General features: G+C 40.7%; 2 protein-coding genes across 2 annotated transcripts; both read right to left on the reverse strand.

The window, feature by feature from the left end:
- Positions 1-888: 888 nt before the first annotated feature.
- LOC134066537 (SLAM family member 6-like) lies at positions 889-8,593 on the reverse strand. Its single transcript, XM_062521905.1, has 12 exons — positions 8,512-8,593; positions 7,206-7,280; positions 6,474-6,791; positions 6,027-6,278; positions 5,647-5,766; positions 4,719-4,738; positions 4,477-4,530; positions 4,148-4,231; positions 3,860-3,934; positions 3,254-3,334; positions 2,896-3,033; positions 889-2,634 (listed from the first exon to the last, which is right to left on the reverse strand). Exons 2-12 carry the CDS (start codon positions 7,252-7,254, stop codon positions 2,617-2,619), a joined length of 1,209 nt encoding a protein of 402 aa, XP_062377889.1. The 5' UTR covers positions 7,255-7,280; positions 8,512-8,593; the 3' UTR covers positions 889-2,616.
- A 1,090-nt stretch (positions 8,594-9,683) lies between these two features.
- LOC134066587 (SLAM family member 9-like) lies at positions 9,684-12,682 on the reverse strand. Its single transcript, XM_062521956.1, has 3 exons — positions 12,621-12,682; positions 11,953-12,267; positions 9,684-10,424 (listed from the first exon to the last, which is right to left on the reverse strand). Exons 1-3 carry the CDS (start codon positions 12,670-12,672, stop codon positions 10,135-10,137), a joined length of 657 nt encoding a protein of 218 aa, XP_062377940.1. The 5' UTR covers positions 12,673-12,682; the 3' UTR covers positions 9,684-10,134.
- Between the last annotated feature and the right edge of the window lie 6,096 nt (positions 12,683-18,778).

Genomic DNA, 18,778 nt, shown 5'->3' on the forward strand with positions numbered 1-18,778 from the left:
ACTCCTAACCTTAACCCTAACCTTAACCTAACCTTAACCCTAACCTTAACCTTAACCCACGCCTAAGCGCCTTCCAGGCAGCGTTGGGGGCTCAAAGTCAAAACACAACCTTTCTAACAACTACTGAAGCCTACTTCTACTTAACTCTACTCATAACTGAAATAAAACCAGTAAATCTTTGACAGGTTCAAAAAGCACAAACTCTTATTTGCCGCGAGGTAACGTCATCTAAGAAAAAAGAAGTCATGGTGCGTACTTTGGCAGGCAAAAAAAAAAAAAATTAATCTGAGATTCGAACCCAGCACCTCGAGCATGGTAAATCAGTCGCTTTACCGCTGTACTGCGCCCCGTCGAAGAAGATGGGGAGAATACTAATTATTGACTCACTTGTTGGGGTTGCTAGGTAACGGTAAACAAAACAAAAAGATCGTGTTTCTTGATTGTGCTTGCAAACGGACGGCTTTACCCGTTCACTGAATAAAGTTTGTGGAAATTTAGCACCACTTTACCATCTCAAATATAGTTTTAATAATCCTAACTTGTTAGATTTAGGTAGGCCATCTCCTGCCAAGATGGTCCCGCTATGTTGGATAGCACGCATTTCCGGTTTGGGTGCAAATAAGAAAATGCCTCCATTCCACTATTTACACCCGGGTGCAAATAATCACTCCGTTAAATCTCTAGTACAGAATATTTTCTTTGCACACAGCGTAAAAACAACAGACATGAAGTATGTACAAAATTCAAGTGCTCAGGCACTTATTTATAAAAAAAACAGCATAATTACAATGAAAATAAAAATAGACTAACTTGATTATGTATTTACACAGCATAATACATGGGTGTGGTGGAGCATTTTGAATCTGTCTGCGTGGATAAGTATCTGCTGAAGAGGCAGCATTAGGAAGAGGGACACAGAGCGACAGGATAGACTGGACTGGACTGGAAAGCTGCTGCTGTTGCTCCGTTGCTGGCACTGAGCTAGGGTCCTTAACATCAAAGGGTCCCTGAACAAGATGCTGTCATATAGACAACAGCAGCAACTCTTACACAGCACATTCACCAGGCAGAGAAGCATGTTCAGTGTCGGACTCCCATCACTGTCATGCTCATAGGACAGTCTTTTGTTCCCATATACAGCTGTTCAACTCCTCAAAGAAGACTTTCTTACTTATTTACAAACGTACTTACTTAAAAGTAAAGTAAGTAAATAAAACAAATTTCCCTCAAAGTTGCTATCGTATATAGCATATTGTCTTCATAATGACCCTGTGTTTATCTGCCGCCGAGGGAGCTCCTTCTGTAAAATCATGAACAAAAACGACCAACCCAATAGTTTTCACCATTACAGAGGTCACCACTGGACAGTACAGACTCCATGAACCCTGACCTACCTCCATGGCCAGAACAAACGGGCACTTGTTAACAACAGCCACTGGACTCATATCACTCAAGGATGGGTGTTGTCTCAGTTTTTATTTCTGCATTATATGAGTTCTAGATACAGTATACACTCTCAATCGATGACACTATGATTGCACTATGTAACTTTGAATTAACAAAAAAGGAGGCAGCAATCACCTTGCTACACTCTTAAAACAAACTGTGTTGTCCCTATCTGGAAACAGAGATGTGTTGAAAACAAAACATTCATTTTAAGAGTGTAAGAGATGAACACATCCATCCACTACATGACCTTCTCCCTCCAACCAAACTACACTCTACTGGTAGACCGATGAGAAACAATGCAGCTCCTCATACCCCCTGCCAGGACCAAGCGCTGAAAGCAGTTTCACATTAATATGAAGTTAGCTAATCCACACATTTTAAAAAATCCAAAGTCCATAATAGAGTTACAAAACAAAAACAGTGTAAAAGCAAACATAACATGGTAGAACTTTTGCTTTCTAAAGACTGGATGTGTATACAGTATATGACAACTTTAATAGATGGACAAAACTTTTTTTTTACTCGTGAGTGTTGAATCAGTATAGCCTATCCCTAATCAATTAAACAAGTGCTCAGTCTCTTAAGGTATACAGTATATGCTGTACAAAAGTCTTTCTCAGGGGAACTCTTAAAAGATTATTTGAGACATGTAAAAGTAAACTATTTCAAAGGCCTACACACAGAAAAAAAGACTGTGACATTACCTGCATCGTGAAGATGGAACTAAGAATAAATAGTCAACATCCAAATATGTTTACAATTGGTAAACAATTATAGGATTTCAAATGGCATAGTACAGTATATTTTCTTTGCACACATCATAAAAACAAGGCACAATGGAACACAAAAAATATGTACAAAGATAGAAATAGATAGAAAGATAGAATAGATAGAAAAATGAAGATAAAATAAAAACAAACAAATAGACAATTGATTCTATACAGTATGTACAGTACATGTATTTACATTTAATTCACAGCATACTATGGATGTGGTGGAGCATCTTGAACCCGTCGTTAAGAATCTGTGTGGATAACGGTGTCTGCTAAATACCATGTCACTTCACTTTAATAATACCCTTGTACTGTCTCATGCTCTTTTGAAATGTCTGAGTAAGTGTGCATTGACTTGCTCAGGCAGTGTAGTCTCCATGGCTGTGTTGGACCCTCAGTAGAGCAGTGTTTTCTAGACAAGCAAATAGAAACAGGAAACTCTTGACACCACATCCTGTCCAGGGACACTAGACCTATTCTCCTCTTGTGTAGAGATGTACTCCCACAGTGATTCATATAATATAAGGCCATCGTAAGCCATGCATTTTTAAGACAAAAAAGTATATCCTTGTTGGCAACAATAATGGATGCATGTTAAGCACAAGTATCCCCTGGTTATTTAATTAATTTGTCAACCAATGTCAGTCTGCCATTTTTGTGTTCACTATCATACCTTAACAGAAGAGGATGTAGCCCTAGGTGTAGAGCGGTATTGCTTCTTGGGTTCTGATCCCTGTGAGAGGTTTACCACAGCAAAAGAGGGCTTGTTCTTAGAGGGGCTTTGGTTTTTCCTTGATCCCGGGGATTCACTCTGGACACAGAATAAGGGAAATTGATTTCAAGAACAACATTAAGAATATTGCTCCCCCCGGGAGGGTTTAAATCTCTAAAGTCCTTTTCACACATGACCTCTGGACAATGTCAGTGCAATTAGGTCTCAAATGGAGACTAGCAATGTTTAGTAAACATCATTAAAAACTTGTCCTAAAACTTCAATTAGGATTACTGTAATAGCCTATTATTAATCTCACCTCTATCATTAATCTAACTGAGGGTGAGGGCCAGGCCTCAGAGAAGCTTTTCTCCTTCTCTGCTGATCCCAGGTATTGGCCCTGGGCACAGAATGGGGAAATGGAATTTTCATTGTTATTATTATTATGGCAACAACAAAGGATGTACACACTAAATACAATTATACCACTGCTTGGTCAAATTTCCTATTGTGATGCGCTATTTGGAACGTGCATTATTTTTCTATATACCGCACGGCTATGAAGTAGTTCCCTTCTTTTGGGCTTATTACACTTGAATATTAATTCGCCAATGTGAATGTAACGGTAAAAACAGCAATGTTGTATCTAAGACAGCGGCAATATAAACGAAACTGATAGTAGCAGTGGTATAAGCGGGATAATCAACTCCGCGCCCTGTGCGTTTATAGGAAAATAATGCACTTATCGAAGTGTAAAGTCCCCTCCGCCTGCGGCGTCGGGTCCTTATTACCACTTCGAACGTGCATTATTTTCCTATAAACGCACGGCGCGTCGTTGATTATCCCTTACATATTCCCTATATGTATCACTAATTTGTCAAACAATATCAATTTGCCATTTTGTGTTCATCATCATTATCCTTACCTTAACAGAAGGTGTGGCCCAAGCCTTTCGCTTTTTCAGTTCTGTTCCTGGGGTTTGGGGTAATTTAGAGGAACCCTGCCAGGAGTGAACAAGTTAGCTTCACAGTGTCAGGTACAGTACAATGGTAGCTCACTCAAAGTTTGAGGTAAGTTTCTTACTGGAACAGAAAGCCCAGACAAAGCCCAGAGATTCGTTTATCAGGCTTAACAAACATTAAGAACCCTAAGTGTAGCCTATCATAATTTGTCAAACAATATCAATCTGCCATTTTGTGTTCATTGTCATTACCTCAGCAGAAGGTGTGACCAAAGGCTTACAGAGGTTTTGCTTCTTCAGTTCTGATCCCGGGGTTTGGTGAAATGCAGGGGAACCCTGCCAGGAGTCAGGAGGAGAAGTTACTGTAGCTTCACAGTGTCAAGTACAATGGTATCTCACTTAAAGTTTGAGGTAAGTTTCTTACTGGAACAGAGAGCCCAGAGATTCCTTTTCTCAGGTTTAACAAACTCAGATTTCTAAGAAAACCAGCTTTTGCCTCATCTGGGCATTTGTTTGTAATGTTTGAAATGTATCCACTACATAATAAAGCACAAATGGAAGAACAGAGAGCGAGGCTTCACCTTTCCACAATCAGACTGATCCTTGCTAGGGAGTATGATAGTGGGGCTAATTTGCTAAAAGAAACAAACAGACGCCAGGTGAAGCATTCAGCAGATATGGGTATGTTTTAACTTAAAACAACCAAAACTCAACATAAACAATGTCGATATAACACACAATAATACCAGCAAACATGGTATTCGTGTGATTATAATTCTTATAGTGGAATAGTCAAATGAAAATATTAAAAAGGCATACTGACCCTCTTTGCCACCTTGATTCCTGCAAATGAACAGGATATCATTAGTGAACAAAAACACAAACTACAATCAACAGTCTGCTCAAAGTAAACACTTGTGATGAGAGGAAGGAGAGAGTGTGTGCTTTAATAATTATAAAGCTAGGCTGTGTTTGTTTCACCACACACAAACATTGCAATAGTAAAAGCACATTCTTGAGAAAAGTTCTCAATTGGCATTCTAACAAATAACAGGTCTAACAATGACATCATTAATAATAATGTCTGCGGTCTTAAAGTTGGGTTTCCGATCAGGGGTCAGGTACTGATCAGGGTTCATTGAGAGTTGAGACAATTACTTTACAGGTCTGTTAAAATGATTAGAGGGGAACTATGCAGTTAAAACAATGCCGTATTCTTAGCTTAATTTACCATAATATAACTGAACAGTTTAGTCAATGTCATTGGAATGGCTAATACGTCTTTTTTGGGGGTTGAATGGTGGCCATCTCACTTCCCCCTGGTGCCCGTGAGCGGAAAAAACACCCCTACAACTTTGACACTGGATTCAGAGACAGCAAGTCTTGCAGCCCCTAACTAATTGCTTTACTGTACTACACACATACACGCCAGGCTACGGCCAGAACAAGATAACAATGCCGTTTCTCAGACATTTGTCATGGCATAGCCAGCGAAAAGAAGCAGAAAGCAAGTAAACCGTTGTCGGAGAAACAGGGAAAGAGTAAACGGCAGACTGACCAATTGAGGAGTGTCGTAAAATATATATACGCAGAAGCTGTCGGGGGAGCTCTGCAGAGATACCTGAGTGTGAAAAACGTGAAAACAGCGAAGAAATTGCTCAAACTGCATAGTTTCCCTCTAAGTACACCTACAGTGTCATAAATTATACAATTGGCATTACATTACCCTGGTTATGGAAGTTGTACTGTACCTTGACATTTTTTGAGAACGACACAACCTACTAGCACCGCACAAATGATAAGTACCACTGGCACTAATCCTCCAGCAATAGCAGTACTCATCGCATTCTGGTTGTCACTAAAATGTTGTGCTGTAGAAATACAAAAATAAACTTTTATTCCATTCTCCTTCCGCCTAACAAGAAGCCATCATCTAACTATTATTGAGTCTCAAGAACTGTAGAGAAAAACATCATCCAGTGTGCAGTGTGTGTATTTGTGTGTGCAACCATGCATCTGTGCATTCACATAAATGCTCTTCATGTTTAAGAGGGTTGCTTAAGACATTGCAAATACAGATCAGGTTTTTTCTAGGTAGTTATTATTAGGAAGATCAATTAATGTTTCCTACCCGGACACACTTTTTCAAAGTCCACTGTGGCTTGACTCCTACTGACTGAATTACTATGGCTGCAGATGATGACTCCATCTCTAATAAAGATGGCCAGGCTTGAGGATCCAGTCAGCTCCTTCTGTGTGCAGGTGCTGCTGTTACAGGTGGAGGTCAGAGAGAGGTCACCAGCTGTACAGGTCACCGTCATGTTACAAAGGTCACCACTGGACAGGACAGGCTCCACAGCCAAGACAGGGGCTGATACTTGTTCTGCAATACACACACAGACACACACACACACATACATCTTTACACACTGTTTAAAGGTTAAAGCCAGGTTAGGCACTCTTGACACGGGTAGAGCTGTATAAAATGAAAAGCCAGCCCTGGCATTTGTACAGCACTATACAAACTCTAGTCTCCATACAATCGCTCACATCAGCACTTTTCCGGATGTTAACTCACCGTAAACAGAGAGCCTGTATTCAACAACAGTCTTTCTCCCTTCTGCATTTATCTCTCCTCTATAGAGTCCGCAGTCAGTCTTCTGCAGGTTCTTCAGCTCCAGAGAGAATGTGGTGCAATTAAACTCTACTCTACCCCTATAAGGGCCTAGGACTCTTAGTTGGCGAGATTTAGGATGGTGTGGATAATATCTAACAACATCTCTTGTTTGATTAAATACCCAGACAGCATCATCTGGGTCCAGGTTGACACGTTTGTGCATGGTCAGGTTGACAGACTTTCCCTCTTGAGCAAGCACAGACTCCGGGGCACTAGTCACTGTGGAAACAGTACAGTAAACAGTGTAAGAGAGAGAGAGAGAGAGTAAGGAGACTTTAGCAAAATGAAATCACAAATGACTGAATCACACTGACCTCAACCCTATCAAATACATCTATGATGACATTGATGAGCTAAAAGAGATTGCAGGACTTGTGCCTGACCTCAAAAATGTATAGGCAATACTGCATAGACATTCAAAAATCTTGAGAAAATCCTTCCTAGAGGAGGGGAAGCTGTTACCCTATGCCTATAGATTTGCAATGGGATGACATGTCCCTGTAGGTGTACACTGGGCAAGTGTCATAATTAAGGCAGAATCGTCCTTTTCAGTAATAAATCATTTAAGTCACTTTGTTGGACCACTTTGAGTAAACCGATGATCTTGAAGTAGTGTTCAACCATGGTACCAACCTGTGTGAAGGATGGCCACATGGAGAAGCAGAATCCACTTTGCATCCATGTCTGTACTTTCAAGAAGTTTCTATTCTGTGAACACAAAGACAGACTGATGAAACCAGAGGTGACATTTTCCCATTTGATACAGGCCTTGGGGCCAAAAGCTGACGTCCCTCGTGTAGTTCTTCAGCCAAGAGGGTTGGTTGATATCATGATAGGCTACTTTATGACTTTTGCTAAAAGTATATGAACTTTTAGCACTATGAATACGGTAGTTTATAAATCAATAGACTAGGCTACTCAAATCCCACAGAATTAAACATAGCCCCTGCACCCCCGACAAGTCTAGGGGATAGACACAGAAATGTATCCATGTATATAATTACAGTAATCATTATTATTAGGATATTGTTGTTCTAGGCCTGCACATGTGCACGACATATCAATGTTTTCAGCTACAGTAACACACCGATGTTCAAAAAAAGTTTTCAGTGAAAGCGTACACGTCATGCAGAGATCATACTCAGCATGGCATGCTTTCATGACACATCCCAAAACAGCAATAATAGGGATGCCAACTTCAGCCATTTTTTGGGACGTTTTCCCCATGCAAGCATCACACTGGTAGGCAAATTATGAAAATGTGGACTGAATGTAAAGGTTCTTTTGTTTTCATCAAGTTTATTTTTTGTTTGAATGTCAGAAAACACAACACGAGCGTTTGTCTACACGGCGGAGCAGATATGTACAGTATGAATAACTGATATGGGGGTCTCTCGAGGGTTTACGTTAACGGCTAGGCTTGCGTAAATTGTCCGGTTTCACATGTAGGCTATATGCCTATTGTCCGGCAGAAAAAAATATAAACGGACATAATGTCGGGTGGAAAATATGTTAAACTAATGAATCAATGATTAACCTATTGAATAGGCTTAGGCTATATTGCATAACATAACCTAGGCTACAATATGTTACCACGCAAACTTAAATGTCATTCTGAAATGCACCAAGAGATTGCGTGCCTGCGTTTTAGGGACATGGGAACATGTATGACCTCTTGGCCAGACGGATCTGCACAGCAAATCCCACATTTGCCGAAAGTTCGGATATTCCCACTCAGCGGCTCCGCATGCCAATGTCTAAGCGCTAACATGTTCATTTAAAACGGCAGGCTATGAAAAACGAGAGAAAAATGTACATCGGCGCCATGAGATGACGCGTATTTCAAAATATCCTACCCCCTCAAGAGTCCTTCCTTGCACCCAATTTCAGACTCCTTAAACAAATCAAGAAAATGTATGCGTATTTATGGGCAACTCACCTCACCGAGGTAGCTCACGGCACAGCAGGATTGTTTTTTAAATGAGCCGCGCTCCGGCCAACTTCTAACAAGTTTTAGGCTGTCCGTTAATTAGGGGTGTGACTCGGGACGCTCGAAACTGACCTTTCAAATCAGTGTCGAGTCTTCGAAGCTCATCGCGGCGATTGGTACATTCAAATCATGACACAGAGTTTCACTTTCACTTTCACTTTTAGAAGCCAACCCTCACTTGACCTGGCGTCGTTCAAGAATGAATTGCGTCTTGCGTCTTTTGAATTAGTTCATGCTAAGCCAATCCCTGATATCCACCCCCAACCCACGTCCAGTGCAAATACAAATACGAACCACAAGGTTCTCACGGTGAACTGGCTTATGATTGCTCTCGAATCTCACCGGTAGTGTGCCTCTCCAATCCAAGCAGATCCTCGCGAAAACATTCGTCACTCGCAATGGGAGTCGGTTAAAAAACGTTTAACCTTTTTGGCATCTGCTCTCTTACATGCTCTCGCTCGCTCTGAAGTCCTGCGGCCACTGCACCTCAGCAAATTGCACGTGGGCCTAACGTTTTGAACGAGTTGAACAAGATCCATCTTAGCTTAGTTTCAACGTAAATTGGCACTACGTTGGAGTATAAGCTACTAACATTATAACGGATTGCACCGCGCACATAGTTTCAGTGTGAAACTAATACACATCCATCGCCTTAAATGTCAAGTCCACTGTAAGTAACATTGATTTGTGAACTCATTCAAATGGTGGGAACGTTACATGTAACAAGTATGTTGAGAAGAGTTAGGCTACATATGCGACCGATTACGCACATTTAATTCATTTGAACACGTTTCAGTTAATTTGCGCATAGCACAGATTCAGATTTCATAGTAGCCATATTAGCAATAGAGCCTGTGTCACCTTCGTCACCTTCCCAATGTTGGCCTATACACTGTGGTAGAAATATTCCCAAAACACAAATTGAATAGCCCTGGCCCTGTGTTCTTTCACTAGTGGGTGAAATAGCGCCATAGAATTCGGTGGTGAACCTGTGTGCTACATAAGAATTGGGTTTCTAATGTAAGGTTCAGCCTACAGTGAGATTATACTGTAGTACAGTTGCGTAGCCTACTTAACACATAGGCCTAACACACACGCACACTTGTATTTATTTATTTTATTTGAACACTGTAAAATATCACCCATTTAGTACATTTAATATTAAGTGTGGTATTGCCATACTGTGGTTTCACTGATGGTAACTGTATATTTAGTAGCCTTACTGTTACTGTTATCTTACAGTTAACTGAATTCTGAAGATTTATGTGGTTTAGGCCAGGATCTGGTTAACATTTCTTTGGTGCAGGATCCTGACACACAGTCATTTGCTTAATCCACCTTTACTAACTTGGTTATTACACTCATAATTCTTAGGCCTACATTTAAAAAATCTTATTCACAAGTCTCAAGTAGGCTACCTAAAGCCCAATTCACACCAAAGATTCCCGAGGTGACGAGACTGAGTTGCAGTGGTTTGTCTCGTCGGGAATCTTTGGTCTGTTTGGTCAACGTTTACATTTTCACTGGCAGCATCATATGTATGACTGATTTGTCATGGTTACAGATCATGTGTCACTTAAGGGTAATTGTATGTTTCTGACGTTGTTTACGTCTGCATTTAGCCTCAGTTTCCACTGTGGCATGTCTCCAACTGACAGCATTACTATGGTTGCAGATAATGATATCATTTGTAATAAAGATGGCCAGGCTGGAGGACCCAGTCAGCTCCTTCGGTGTGCAGGTGCTGCTGTTACAGGTGGAGGTCAGAGAGAGGTCACCAGCGGTGCAGGTCACCTTCACGTTACAGACGTCACCACTGGACAGGACAGGAGCCACAGTCAAGACAGGGGCAGATATTTGCTCTGCAAACACACACACACACACACACACACACACACACACACACACACACACACACACACACACACATTTGAACAAATATGACTCATTATTAAACTGACAGAGTCACAGTTTAATAACTGTACACACACACACAAACTACAATATTAAGAAGCCTATTCTGTTTAACTAACAATTCTGTGTCGGTCTCTGTGAGAGGTCTTTCATATCACTTTGCAACATGTCCATTCGTAGCCTGGAAAGTCCAGACCCTGGCAATCTTTCAGATTGGCCATGAATAATGTAATGGCCCAACTCGAGGGGCAGCACCAAGCATGCATTTGAAAATCTCGCTGCACGCAATTGGATAACACTACGACCAATGTTTACTTTGACTGATTCCGGACTTTTACACGCAATTGGATAACACTACGACCAATGTTTACTGACTTTGGACGTTGCAGCGCTGTCGTCATCAGTTTAGCTCGCCTCTGGCCCACCTATATCAGATACACCAATGTGATTGGTCCCCCCCCCGATGCCGGGGTAAATGTAACGTGCATCATTGCTCATTTCCACAGTATCTTGCAGACACGATTCAAATTGTGGATTGTGAACTCTGGATTTCCAGGATAGTCTGTTTGCTTATTGTGTGGTAAACCTGCTGTATGTAAAGGACTTATACAGTGATAAGATGGTTCTGAAACAGCACAACAATAGCACAGTTGGAGAGAATAGAATTAATCAACAATAAAGGGGAGTAAAACAAGGAGAGAGTGTATAGAAATAGAATCAAGGACTAACCGCTGCCAAGAAGATGGTAGCTACACGGTGGAAGCCACCCCATGACCTCTCAATGCGGCATTGGAGCCTCACGTTTTTGGACGTTATATTCATGGAACTATCCACAGCTAGAGTCAATGGAGCTTCAGAAAAGACTTTGGACTTTTGGCGTAACCTAGCAGACTCTATCAAAGACTTGATGGGACACTAAAGCCTTTTTTGTTTCATTTTTAGTTTTTGTCTTGTGTTTTATCTTTATGTTTGTCTGTTGTGTGTGTCATGTTTGTCGAGTCTTGTCTCCCCTGCCCCTCCCTCTTTTTCCTATTTTACGTGATTTGTAATTCTGTTATAACAAAAATCATAATAAAAATTTGATCAAAAAAAAAAAAAGAAATAGAATCAAATACAAACGAGAGAATGGCCAATAGTGACAACATGGTGGGCTGAAGTACATCCTACTCCACTTGGGAAGACTGTGCATTTCTAATGAGGGGTCATAACAGTGAGAGCAAACATCCACAAAATGTTGGCAAATAGTGAAACTAAACTTGTCAAAGAGTAATGCAAAGGTGATTTAATGGGTTCTTTCTACTAAGTTTTATTATTAAAAGCTGTCAATTTTGCAAGATCCTGCACACACAACAAAATAGTTTGAGGTATTGCCTTGGTCTAAAAAGGAACAACAAACCACACACGTGTATATACAGTATATACACACACACACACACACACACACACACTGTATTTTACATAAATAATTTCACTCACCATGAACAAAAAGCCTATATTCAACAACAGTCTTTGTCCACTCAATGACCTCTCCTCTGTAGAGTCCACTATCAGTCTGCATCAGGTTCTTCAGCTCCAGAGAGAATGTAGTGCGATCAAACTCTACTCTGCCCTTATAAGGGTCTGTGACTCTTAGCTGGCGAGATTTAGGATAATGTGGGTAATACCTGACAATATCACTTGATTGATTAAAGATCCATATGACAACATCTGGGTCCAGGCTGTCATTTCTCTTCATGGTCAGAGTGACAGAGTGTTTATCTGAGGCAAACAGAGACTCCGGGTCACTGACCACTGTGGGAACAGAATGGTTTACATCAAGTCAAGTTTGTTTCCCAGTTCATCATGGGTATATGCAATAGCAAGAAGTTTAAATCTAGTTTAAATCAGAGTCACAGACACAAATGTACTGTGTTGGTAAATGCAAAAATGTACATTTCAGAGGTAAACACTGAGGTGTGGAATGCGTACTGTATATGATTGATGTACAAAGGAAATGATACACAATCTTGTGAATGCTTGAATTGTTGTACAGACTCACCAAATAAAGCAAAGTACACAGTTGTGTACACCTTTAGGGCTTAAGTTTTTCAACCCTCATGACTGTGATGCTACACTATACAATTTAGAATAATTTGTTTCTTTACCTTTATGAAGACTGAGGACCAGAAGAGGTATCAAGACCACATAGGCTGCCATTGCTCATGTGAAGACAAAGAAGCAGAGAAGGAACAGAGAAGTTCTCAGCATGACTGTGACCTCAGAGTTCCTGTTTACATATAGGCCTCTCAGAATCAGTTGCGTGGTTACATACATATACAGCTGTTTTGACAAGAGTGAAGTTAATTTCTGAAGCTAATTTCAGTCAATCATTGACTGGGCTGCACAAAAGGTGTGTGCACAGTACTCAACACAGTTAACCAATTTAAGCCCAATTTTTTCCCAGACATGCAAATTTGCAAATCTTGTGCTATTAGCAACCCTTTGACATGAACCCTTTGCTAATCAATATTTGGGGGGGTGGGGGATGTAGAAAATACATGAAAATTAATGCACGTTCCAAATAGCGCATCACTATAGGAAATTTGACCAAGCAGTGGTATAACATTGTTCATTCAATGCGCCTCTGATCAGGAGTTTCAGCTTGTTAAAATAGGCTATAACTCTAAGTGTTTACAGTATGTACAGTATATGCGTGCAAGTGTGAGTGTGTCTGTGTGCGTGTGTATGTGTGTCTCTGTGCATGTGTGTGTGTGTGCATACAGTATCTGTGAGTGTGTATGTATATGTGTGTGTGTGTGTGTGTATGTACAGTATGTCTTTGTGCGTGTGTGTGTGTGTGTGTTTGTGAGAGAGAGAGCAGTGTGCAAAGCGCATGCCTTGTGCAATTTGAAGTCCCCTTGAGTGTGTGTGTGAGTGTGTGTGTGTGTGTGAAAGAGAGAAAGAGTATGTGTATGTGATACAGATGAAGATACAACAAGAATTGTTGTATAGTGACAGTACTGTTGTATTGTTTGTATAGAAGTAAGTGTGCACCTTGATATAACATTCTATCCCACCGCCACCGGTCACATATTGTGACCGTTAACATGTTTACACATTTAGCAGACACACCAAAGACATTTGAATATCTACAAATAGCTGTGTACAAAAAATATTTTTTTAGGGCCTTCTTTACTGTAATAACCTTTTACTTGGGGGCTTTGAGGGAGTAATTCTCTTGTCAAGGTGCACCCAGGAAGTAAACAGCTCTGGTCATGTGATAATTTACTCTAAAAGACTCTATTATTTCAATATTTACCATGAGAGTATTGGGAATTCCTTAGTAACAGTTGTAGAGCCTTATAAACATGTTTTTTTTTTCTTCGGTCACAATTGTGGGTTAAAGGCGTAAGAAATTCTACAAAAGCTGTAACAAGATTTGTGGAGTGGTAGTTTGTTGTATTGGGTAATATTTCTTGCAAAAACAGAATTCTGCGTAATGGGGCAAGGTACAAGGTGCCTATGGTAAAGTAGCCCAATTCAATGCAAATTCTTGCAAGACTTGAATAACACAGAAGTCTTTATGGACCACCTGCCTGTATAATGTCAACAACAAGTAAATGGTTTGGCAATAAAAGGTAATTCTATATATGCTACATTTCTTTACTTGAAGGCTTGGAGAAGCTATGAACTACAGTTCACCTTTGTTACATTAACAAAGAAGAGCTGAGAATAGAGGAAGAGTGTGTTGCAATGCTGACCTCAGATTTCCTGTGGCCATGTCTCTCATCTCTCCTATCGTCCTAGTGTCAAAGCAAGTTTATTTCTATAGCACATTTCAGCAGTGTGGTAAACCTGCTGTGTATGAAGGATTATGATGGTTCTGAAACAGTACAATAATAGCACCACTGAAGAGAATAATTAACCAACAGTGAGGAGGAGTAGAACACTAAAGACAGAATATGTTACTAAGGCACACCAACATAGAAAGCCCCTCCTTTTAGTGGTGAACACCATCATCGTGCAAAGCACAGTTTCATCAGAAATAGTGTGACTAATTAGCCTAGAAATCTAGACGCACCCTAGCGGCCAAAAATATTTTTGCCTAGCGGGATGGTCTAGGGTCGCACCGTTGAGGCCAAGACTGCGCCAGGCTGCAGATCGGCCTGACCAATCAGAACGCTCTATCTGTATACGGAGTCCTTGAGCCCGAAGGCATCACGCAATAAACAAATCAGAAGCAACGAAAGGCGGGTCTTGGCATCTAACTTATCTTTCACACACAACAGCGCCGACTCCGATAATTAGATTTAAAACGTTCTCCTGCTTGCTAGATTTTCTTCACTGTTGATTCGCTGTTTCTCTTTGAGTTTCCAAGTTAATGTTAAGGCTGCTACGTCTATCATTGTCCTATAGCCTACTTGTTGCAGAGCTGTGTAACATAACATCTATTTGCGTCTGTCTTGGTAAGTTCACACTTGAAATAGCGAATCTAATCGGAGCTGCCAAGTGTCACGCTTTGAGTGTGACAGACAGTCAAACAAATGTTCGACGAACGCATCTCACTGTCGCTTGCAATTTTCTGAAACTTGGCAGCCCTGTTGCCGTTTTGCCGACCGGCTACGATTGGTCACAAATGCTGGCCTATTACGTGCAGAAGCAGTTTGAAAGACAACTGTTCATCCCACCCACAGGCTTCAACTCTGTGAATGGTCCGACCCCAGACTATACATTTCTGTGTAGTTTGGCTTGCCAGGCTAGTGACTAATGATAATGACAGGTACAACGTCTGATAGTTCACACTCCAATGGAAATATTTGAGTACCTCACAGCATAACTGCATAGCATAGCATTAGATTCAAATTAGCATTTATATTTTTCAGAAGTTAAAAACATTTGGACCTCTTTGGCACATAGCACCACAAGTATTTACACAATACAATTTAACCCTCATGTTGTCCTCAAATCTAACCGACGTTCGTTGTCCTTGGGGTCAATTTGACCCCAGCTAAAAAAACTCTCAAAAAATGATTAAAATTATTTTTTTTACCCAATTTTTTTTGTGGTAGGTACTTAACAAGAGTGTAATAACCACCATCAAAAGCCCTACAAAACAATCCCACCCCCCCACACCCCTTTATGAACCCTGGAACCCTGACTGGCAATATGGCCAATCCAGTGTCAACAGCCCAAAGGCTGACTTTTTGGACTTTTTCAGACCTGCCAAAATAACTTATGTAATATATACTTGTATATGCAATAATGATAATAACTACATGTTCTCATACTATTACAATAATAATATCCATAATTTGTCAAATATTCATTTTCATCATTTTTCATAAAAATGGGGTCAAATTGACCCCAATACCACCAACGTAACTATTTTTTTTACAGGGCATTGGAAACATATTTTTGTGCAAATTTCATGTTTACTCTGTTGTACCCTTCAAATGAGGAAAAGTCATGAAACTTGAAGCAAAACAAAAAAAGTGAACCATATATTTTATGATGTTAAACACTGCTTGGGGTCAAATTGACCCCAAGGACAACATAAGGGTTAAGCTTTGGTAAAGAGACTATACGTGACCAGGAGAAATAGTCACACATGTGAACATCAGTGTGATCTTGCAGTAAAATATTTCACTTAAAAATCACATGAATAAAGTTTAGACATACAAAACTAAGTGAAAAACGAAATATAAGGTTACACTGAAGCTTGATCATTCAGTTGCTGAAAACAAACAAACACACAAAAGCAACCTGAGAGGTGATACTGTCCTCTCACCGGACTAATGCAATAATGCTCTAAAACCACTAGGTGGACCTCTTGTGCCTATAAAAGTGTAGTGATATTCTCAGCCGCAGGTTTAGTGATTCTGGAACAGGAATAGATTGTTTCCAGTGTGTTTCATTTCCTTTCAGTTTATCTGACCATCAGTGTGACTCAATGACTGTATTGAGTCATTAGACTGACAGAGGCATAATATGTCAGTGCCAGGGAATCTTAACGGAGAAATCTCATAGAGTTATCTGCAAAATCTCTAGTCTGGCTATCACCATACTAACATCAATCTTTTAAGATTGAACATTAGTATGGGGAGGCTGCGCTCTGTTTTTACTGCACAAGAGGCGTAATCAATGGGCATCGTTCAAATGACTCCGTATGCTTGGATAGCCCTTAAACCAATCAGACCAATTGTCACTGGCCTATTGTGTGGCAACTGGTAGCGGCATTGTAGACTGAAATGAAACTGCCCACTGACAACTGATTCTGTAGAACCGTATCCTGAAACAACACACTGACAAATTTAATTTATTTTAGACGCAAATCCTTCTTCAAAAATTCAAGCCAAAACATTGCCACGTGGTGTTGTTGACATTCCAACTGTTTTTAATTTATCCATGCATTTTAATATTTGAGTGAAACACAAATATTTCTGATTTTGCTAGATAACTTACATACACCTATTGCATGTGTGGCACTGAACCCTTATACAGTATACTGTATAGGCCTACATATATACATTTCAACCATTAAATGCAATCATTTGTATCAGGGACTACATCTTAACTGGACTGGTCAACCAACACTGATGTACATTCCGGGAAGGGGCAGAGCCAGCTTTATTTCATTTGGGGGCTGGGAGTCACTGGTCATTTAACATCTGCAGTCAATGTCCTTCACGGGGGCTGAGAAGGCAGCATTAAGAGGGACAGAGGGCAACTGGAATGATTGGTGATGGAAGCTGTTGCTGCTCCTTAACATCAGTGGAGAAAGGGTCCCTGAACAAGATGCTTGTCAATCATGGACAACGGCAGCCACCTCTTACACTGCACATTCACCAGGCAGAGAACCATGTTCAGTGTCGGACTCCTGTCGCTGTCATGCTCATAGGACAGTCCTGTTCAAACAGAAATTGGGGAGACTTCGCTGTGCTTTGGGGAGTTATTTGCCTACGTCTCGTCCATTACTTCTGTAGAACTGGGCACCTCTGCAGCCATTATCCCTTACTTATCAGCCATCAAGTGCGATCCTTCTGTGAAATCATAAACAAAAAGTTACAAACCCCATAGTTTTCAGAGTCTGTGATAATTTTCTTCAGAGTTCGTGATCTGTCTACCTTTTCTGCAGTTGTTTGATCCAGCAGGACACTCCAATTGTAACTATGGTAACACAAAGGCCTCCTACAGTAATCCGGATCCACACAGAGAGGGAACTTGGCCCTGAGAAAATTGCAAATTCCAGGACAAGTTTTGATGAAACACAAAAAAACTTATATCTCTTGGGACAATATTACAAATTAGGGCTCCATAGTTTAAATTAATCTTATTACACAGCTCTTCAGAGTGCTACAGAAAGTTCCATTCACATTCAAATGGTCTGTTAAATCTATACAGTATGACCGCATCTATACGGTACCCAGGTAGCAAGCTGACGTTGGGCCAACGTCGGGATTGGTTGGCTAGGTTGGGTTGACCTATAGCCTGGCTAACGCCTCCCACTTCTCAAATGAGACGTGGTCTGGCAACCAGACGTTCATTTTCTCGTACCGGTATTTGAAAAAATGCCCAGATCCGTTCATTGGGCGCCACGGATGTCAATCAAATGCGTCTCTGCATAGCTCATCATGGTCTTGCTTTCTCCCCTGTTCTGTGATTGGCCACCAACATCAGGCGAAAATGGGGGCGTTAATTTCCAGACTGCCTTAGCAGCGTGAAAGAAATCACTGCGCAAGGCAGTATGGGAAACCCAGGCTAGTTGACCTATGCAACGTTGGGCCAACGTTGGCAGAGTTGGCCATTTTTTGCTGACCTATGCAACGTAGGCCCAACGTTGATCATATTGGCCATTTTTGGCTGACCCATTCAAATCACTGTGCCAGTGTTGATCATGTTGCCATTGCCATTTGGTTTAAATAACCCTGAACACACCCCTCAAATTGGTCCGCGCCAAATACAACATTTCAACAGGGGTGTTTACAGGCCAAACCATACAAATAAGCTTATAAACAGCTCAAAATAATAATCTACATATCTAGAAAACAAACAGAATACATAATAGCACTTGCTGGAGTTTGGCATAGCCAAACAATATAGAACAGCAAAACGAAACATAATTACAATATAATTTCAACAAAGGATTGGACATTCCGAGAACACCAGGAAGTCCCAGAGTGTTTTTAAACAGGGAAAACGTTGCATTCACTCATATATAAGACGAGACAATGGACACCGGTAGGACAAACATGTAACGACTTGATAATGGCATGATAATCCTTTGAAGCTAAATAAACGGAACATTACGACAAGACATTGTGTG

Source organism: Sardina pilchardus, chromosome 2, assembly GCF_963854185.1.
Source record: "Sardina pilchardus chromosome 2, fSarPil1.1, whole genome shotgun sequence".
Classification (NCBI taxonomy): domain Eukaryota; kingdom Metazoa; phylum Chordata; class Actinopteri; order Clupeiformes; family Clupeidae; genus Sardina; species Sardina pilchardus.